The 7293-nt window shown below is 39.4% G+C and overlaps 1 protein-coding gene across 1 annotated transcript in view; it reads left to right on the top strand.

Moving 5' to 3' along the window:
* Positions 1–7293, top strand: part of PCDH15 (protocadherin related 15) — a 952716-nt gene that overhangs the window by 427313 nt on the left and 518110 nt on the right. Inside the window, exon 8 of the mRNA XM_045291300.1 lies at positions 6410–6580. Coding sequence (XP_045147235.1) covers positions 6410–6580 — 171 coding nt within the window. The remainder of the gene's footprint in view (positions 1–6409; positions 6581–7293) is intronic.

The following is a 7293-nucleotide window of genomic DNA, read 5'->3' as shown; positions in this document are numbered from 1 at the left end:
CCCTGCCATACTACCTGGACCTCACCCCTGGAGTGTTTGTATACAGTAGCTTTTTCCCTGTGCCCCTTTTGCATTTACTTTTCTGTTCTTTCTTTTTTTATATATAAACTTACCTCAGCGGACTCATGCTATACTTGTCCTTTTGTGCTTGCCTTACTTCACTTAGCATAATTTCCTCCAGTTCTTCCCATGCGACGATATGCTTCATGCATTTATTAATGCTTTTTAGCGATGCATAGCACTCCACTGTATGTATGTACCACAGTTTTTTAATCCATTCATCTGTTGATGGAAATTTGGGTTGTTTCCAACTCCTTGCAACTGTGAACTGTGCTGCAATGAACATTGGAGAACATATGTCTGGCCGTGGTTTGTTTCTTGCCTCTTCTGGGTATATGCCCAGTAGGGGGATTGCTGGGTAGCATGGTAGCTCAATTTCCATCTGTTTTAGAAATTGCCAAATCAATTTCCATAGTGGCTGCACATACCTACGGGTCCACCAGCAGTGGATGAGAGTTCCTATCTCACCACAGCCCCTCCAACACTTGTTGCTTTCTGATTTTTTTAATTGGGCTATCTTTGAGGGTGTTAAGTGGTATCTCATAGTTGTTTTGATTTGCATTTCTCTTATGGCTGATGATCGGGAACATTTTCTCATATGTTTATTGGCCATTTGGATTTCAACCTCTGTGAAACTTCTGTTCAGGTTCTTTGCCCACCTCCTCAGTGGGCAATTAGTTTTCTCTTATTGTAAGCTTGCAAAGTATTGGATATTTTAGTAATAAGGCCTTTGTCTGATGTGTCATTGCTAAAGATGTTTTCCCAGTGGGTGGACTCTCTTACTACTCTCTTGGTGAATTATTTTGATGTACACAGGTGTCTTATCTTCAGTATATCCCACTTGTCTATTTGTGACTCCTCTGTGTTTGTATCTTTCCCTATTCCTGATAGCCTATGTATTCCCTATGCCAAGGTTCTCAGGTTTGTCCCAATTCCCTCATTAATGGCCTTAATTGTTTGGGGTTTTATCTCAAGGTCTGTGATCCATCTTGAGTTTATTCTTGTGCATGAACTGAGGTAAGGGTCTTGCTCATTTTTCTGCAGGTAGATATCCATTTTTCCCAGCATGATTTATTGAAGATGGCATCTGCTTCCCATTTAATATTTTTGGGCCCTTATCAAAGATCAGTTGCCTGTATGCTGATGTTTTTATTTCTGTGTCTTCAGCTCTTTTCCATTGGTCTGAATATCTGTCATTATACCAAGTACTACACTGTTTTGACTACTGTGGCCGTAATAGTACATGCTAAAGTCAGGTAGAGCAAGCCCTCCCACTTTGTCCTTCTTCTTGAGTAGTTCTCTGCTAATTCTGGGCTTCTTCCCTCCTCCATATGAAGTTGGTAATCTGTTTTTCCAATTCTTTGAAGAAGGATGGTGGTATTTGTATCAGGATAGCATTGAACTTATATAGTGCCTTGGGCAGAACTGACATCTTTACTATATTGAGTCTGCCAATCCACAAGCATGGTATATTCTTCCATTTGTTGAGGTCACTCTTGATTTCTTGTAGCAGTGTTTTATAATTTTCCTCATACAAATCGTTCGGTTTTTTAGTCAGATATCTCCCTAGGTATTTCAATTTGTGCCTGGCTATCTAAATGGTACAACCTTTTTAATCGTCTCTTCTGCGATCTTGTCTGATGCGTAGAGCAGTCCAATTGACCTCTGTTTGTTGATTTTGTACCCTGCCACTCTGCCATATTCCTCTATTGCTTCCATCACTCCACTTGTGGAGTTTAAGGGAGCTTCAATATATAGAATCATATTGTCTGCAAATAATGATAATTTCGCCTCTTCCTTCCCCAGATGAATACCTTTAATATCTTTCCTTTTTCTTATGTTGTTAGCTAGGACCTTCAGCATGATGTTAAATAGGAGTGGGGACAAGGGGCATCCTTGTCTGGTCCCCTTTTTCAGTGGAATTGTTTTTGTCTTTTCTCCGTTAACTACCACGTTGGCTGTTGGTTTTTCATATATGCAAAGCCACCTTTTTGATAGGAGCTTGCATTCTGGATCATATGGATGAATCCCAGAATCATCCATGGTTATTATTAGTTCAATAAAATCATCATTAGCTTCAATCTTGTTTAAAAGATTGATTGGAAGATCAATTCTTTGAGTAAGTTGATATTTGTACAACAATTCGACACCTTCAAGCAGAAAGCTTACTGATGCCAAGATGTTCGCTTAAAATGGAAATTGTTCAATATGTGAGAGGCCAACTTTAAAAGATATTACATCACTGCTGATTCTATGGTCTTCTTCCATATGGACTAACCTGTCATTTCATCTAGGCTGAAAATCTTCTTTCTTGGCTTCTCTTTGAGGTCTTCTTGCCTGTCTTTATCATCCATCTAAAAATGTTCTTTATGTGGGTCACCATTCATGTACACTTGTTGCAATGCTTCATTGATTTCAGAAGGCATCCACTTGAGTTGTGTTAAAATTTTGATTTTTATCCTGATCTAAAATTTTTTTTCAAGCCACTGAATGTATCTTTCTTTTGAAGGTACTGTGATGAGACTAAACAGCATATTACTGAGTGAGTTTGTCTGCAGTCATCCACTGATGGCAGGTGTCTGTTTCATTTGGAATAAGCCAGACATGTATGAACTGGATCCTTTGAAGCAATACTTGCTGACATAACTTTGTATAGATACTTGTTCATAATCTATTTTCTAATTGAGTATAATGTCAGATTCCATTAGGAATAAACTGTTATTACGTTCCACATAAGTCTACCTTCACAAAATTTTGCTAATAGAAATTTCTTTTTCTGGGAACTTTGATGTTAACAACTTTTACAACTTTCTAAAAAAATAACTAGAATACCAAAAATCAGAAAAGGTTTCAGTAGTGCATGGGGTTTAACAATGTGCATTTTAAAAATTGTTCATTCCATATTAATTTCTATCAACTATCAACAGAACATTGTTTTATGAACAATAGGGAAAAAATTACCAGTCTGTTAGTAGAATAACATTTTAGAGTGGTAAGGAATAGAATTTTAAAGAAACTGCAAGGTACAAAATTGATTCCTCAAGGTAATAACTAAGTACTAGAAAATTAATGACATTTTAAAATTCTGCTATAATACTTCTTTAGATAAATATAGTAAATGCAAGTGTCTAATAACATTATTCCCTACTTTTTGTGTGTGTCTTGGTTTTTATCATTTATTTTGTTTGTAGAACAATCCACCAGCCACTGGCCTAGAAAGATGAGGCTTTCTACTTCTGTGAAGAATTAAGAGTCTTGAAAACCCACTGAGACATTTCTGCCCTGTCCTATAGGGTCGCTCTGAGTTGGCATCAACTAGATGGCCGTGAGTTGGTTTCCCAGAGAGTGGCTGCTCTTCTACTTCTTGCTCTCTAGCAACTGTGTCAAGAGACTTGACTCTTTCAAAGATCAGAAGGTGCTAGCAGAGGAATCATCTTCCTTAGGCACATTCTGGGGCCTTAGCGTCAATTTGGAGGAGGCAGAGGTGGGGGTAAGGGAACGGTGGGGTTGGGGAGAGGGAGGCTCTGTCATCACTCTTTTCAATCATCATGAGAGTCATCATCTCTGGAGCCCCACGACCAAAAGTCCAGTCTGTCCTATCGGTCCCCACCTCCTCTGTAGCCATCATACTGTTAATATCCACCACCAAACACCCTTTTGCCACTGTGGCTCCTGGAGCCACAGCTTCATCATCAGCTCTATGACCTCGCTTATCATATTGATTCTGGACCCTGAATTGATTGTTATCCTGGCATAGGCGATCACGATAGCCATTAAGATTAAGATAACCATCGTGAACAATCATAATGACCACCATATTAGCCTCCAACGCTGTAATTGCCTTTCCTGGATGTGTAGTGGTCAGAGCTGTCTGAATTTGTTTTGTAAGAATCCCAATTTCTATCTTATCCAAAAGGAAGATCATCCCTGTTTTTATCCTGTGCTTGATCAGCAAAATCCACTGGAATTCTCCTGTTACCTAGAGACTCTTCATTGAGGTTCAGTGCACTAACCAGGCAATCCAGGTCCTCAACAGGACCACCAAAACCCTTTTAATCTCTCTGGATTTCTGGGTGCCCGAGGTAAAAGCACTGCCCTGGTATTCAGTCCTTTAAAGAATTCCCTCCTTGCGTCTTCTGTCACATCATAGGGCAGATTCCCTACAAAAGGAGGTGATTTGGGAGAACAGCTCCAGTTTATATTGGGTTCCCAAACAGCCCAGTGGAGCAGTGAGCAGGATAGAAAGATAAGTGGGAGGTCTCCTACGTGCATCACCGTTACAGTGCCTTGGTAGTGTAGTGGTTTCAGTGGGCTGCTAAGAGCAAGGCCTGCAGTTTGAAATCAGCAAACAGCAAAAGACAGGGTTTTCTACTTTGGTAAAGAGAGAGTTACAGTCTCAGAAACCCACAGGGGCAGGTCTACCTTTCCTCTAAGATTGCTTTGAGTAGGCAACTTGATCAAAGTGAGTTTGGTTTGCGTTTTTAGGAGCATCATCATTACTGAATCAAATGGTTGAAACCTCTCCTTCCAGGTCACCGGTTTCATCAGCGCAGCTGACTGGTTGGGGACATAGGTGCCTGCACCCTTCGCCAGGAAGTCTTTTAGGGAGAGGGTCTTTGCCTTCTTATTCTTTTTGCTAAGATTGGCTGCCATGAAGGGAGAGGGAGGGAGAGTCACTTCCTACTCTTTAAATGTGGGCTGTACATAGTAATTTTTTCCCTAAAAAATGCTAATAAAAATAAATTTCTGTACTGTGGGAAAACCTGACAACCATAACCTCAGGTGATTAAGGTATATACCTTTGACAAGGTGTGATGAAAATGGCATTTTTTCACTGTGATTTTCCTCACTACATCCAATAAACTCAGTCTAATCCTGAGAATATAAGATACAACCCCACGCAGGCCATTCTATGAAATACCCAGTACTTCAAACTATCAAGGTCATCATAAACAAAGCAACTCTGAATAATTTTCTCAGGCTCTCCACGAGTGGATTCCAACTCACAGTGATCCTGTCAGACAGGATAGGACTGCCTCTGTGGGATTCTGGGACTGTAATTCTTTACCAGAGTAGAGAGTCTCCTATTTCTCACTTGGAGCAGCTGGGCATTTTGAACTGCTGACCTTGCAGTTAGCAGCCCACTGTGTAACCACTATGCTACCTGTCATAGACTAGAGGAGCCCAATAAAATTATAAGACTACATGTAAAGTAGGGTCCTCAATGGGATCATGGAACCCAAAAAAAGAAAAAACGACATTGGAATGAAAAAATAGGAAGATTAAAATAAAGTATGGATTTCAGTTAATGACATATACCAATATTGAATCATTAATTTTAACAAATATACCATACTAACTAATTATTATATTCATATATGGCCAAAGTAGATACGGGTTTTCTGAGGACTCTCTGTACTATCATCACAACTATCTTCCAAATTTAAAACAGTTCAAAAATCAAAAGCTTACTTTTAAAAATTCACACAGTTTATGTTTATCTATAAAACTCCAACACCAAACTCACTGATGTGGAGTTGATTCTGACTCATTATGATCTGACGGGACAGAATAGTGTTGCTACTTTGGGTTTCCAAGGTTAGAAATCTTCAAGGGAGAAGACAGTGTCATCTTTCTCCGGTGAAGCTGCAAACCTCGTGACTAGCAACACAACACGTAACTCACTGCTACGCCAGGGCTCCGTGTGTTTATAGCTCTCACACGTACTCAGTGCCATCGAGATGCCTACTCATAGTGGCCTTCTAGGACAGGGTCGAACTTTTGCAAACATTCTCTTTATGGAAGTAGAAAGCCTCACCTTTCTCCTGTGCAGCAGCTAGTGTTTTTGAACTGCTGACCTTGTGGTTAGCAGCCTAATGTGTAACCAGGATACCGCCGGGGCTCTGTTTATAGCTAAAGATCCTAATGGGTTCTTCCTGCTTCTTTTCAAACTTGACAATAGAAACTTTCTTTAGTCCAAGAAGCAGCTTTCCCAGTGAATTATTTAAAATCACATTAGCTTTTTGCTTTGCCTTTATAAACTGTTTCAAAAGAGACTTGGTTAAGAAAATGCCTAAAATGCAATAAGTCCATTTATAACCTGATAGTATCCATCTTAGAAAGTAAATTGTAAGGTGAAGACCAATACTATATAGCTCACCTATCATATTTTTCAAAATAGTTGGATTTGGAGACAAATGGATTTCAGTTTGAATCCCAGCTTCATTACGTTCAGTGTTAGATCAAGTAAGTTACTCATAAATCATGAAAAGAAAAAGAGAGGAAAAACTAGCCTATCTTGTGTCCTTGTGAATCTGAACCACTTGCTGAATTGTTGCTCTCCCCACAGGACCGTGCACAGAATCTGAATGAACGCCGAAGCACTACCACCACTCTCACAGTCGATGTCCTGGATGGAGATGACTTGGGGCCAATGTTTCTTCCATGTGTCCTTGTGCCAAACACTCGCGATTGTCGCCCAATCACCTATCAAGCTGCCATACCTGAGTTGAGAACTCCGGTAAGATGCGCTTATCTTTTTCCTTTCACTTCTACCTTTTTAACTCCAACAGGAGTTCAACTATTCTTTTGAATTATAATAGCAAAATTCACAATATGATGATATGTTTCGGTAAATTTCTAGTCATGATGAATATTTATATTCTCTGCAAAGTATATTGTATGTCCTTGATGAACAATCACATTGACAATGATTGCTTTATTTGATTGTTTATATATATTTATATATAATGGTGTTCAGTTGCCAATATAAGCATTTCCCTCAAGTCATATTTCACAAAGGTAGCCTTAAATCGGAGGATGCACAGGGAGGACTCCAAAGCAGGACAATCCGTTTTAGCCACGTAGAGGGTCTGAAATGTGATTGGAGATTAAGTCTGACTGCGTGGAGGTGAAAGCAACCAATTCTAAGTGCAAGGACTTATCCCTTAACAGACATATTTGAAAGAAGCACCAAGGTGAGGCAAGAATGAACAATTTCTCTAGTGAGTCTTGCATCCATGTATATGCTCAATTCTAGTGGAAATATAAATTGTTGTCAGCTTGGAATTCACACTTTGAACCTCCCTAAAAATAAAATTAAAAGGAAAGTAAATATTCACCACGTCAAAATATTGGTTTCTGCCTGAAATAGAAAACATCCATTATCTATTGAGAGAATTCCTGAGAGCCAACCATTTAGCAAATCTGGCATTTCAAAAGCACCCCCCCCCC

This window comes from Echinops telfairi, unplaced genomic scaffold (assembly GCF_000313985.2).
Source record: "Echinops telfairi isolate 266 unplaced genomic scaffold, ASM31398v2 ScPeMD7_70;HRSCAF=299, whole genome shotgun sequence".
NCBI classification, from domain to species: domain Eukaryota; kingdom Metazoa; phylum Chordata; class Mammalia; order Afrosoricida; family Tenrecidae; genus Echinops; species Echinops telfairi.
The sequence above is the reverse complement of the archived record's forward strand: the minus strand, read 5'-3'. Positions and strand labels throughout refer to the sequence as shown.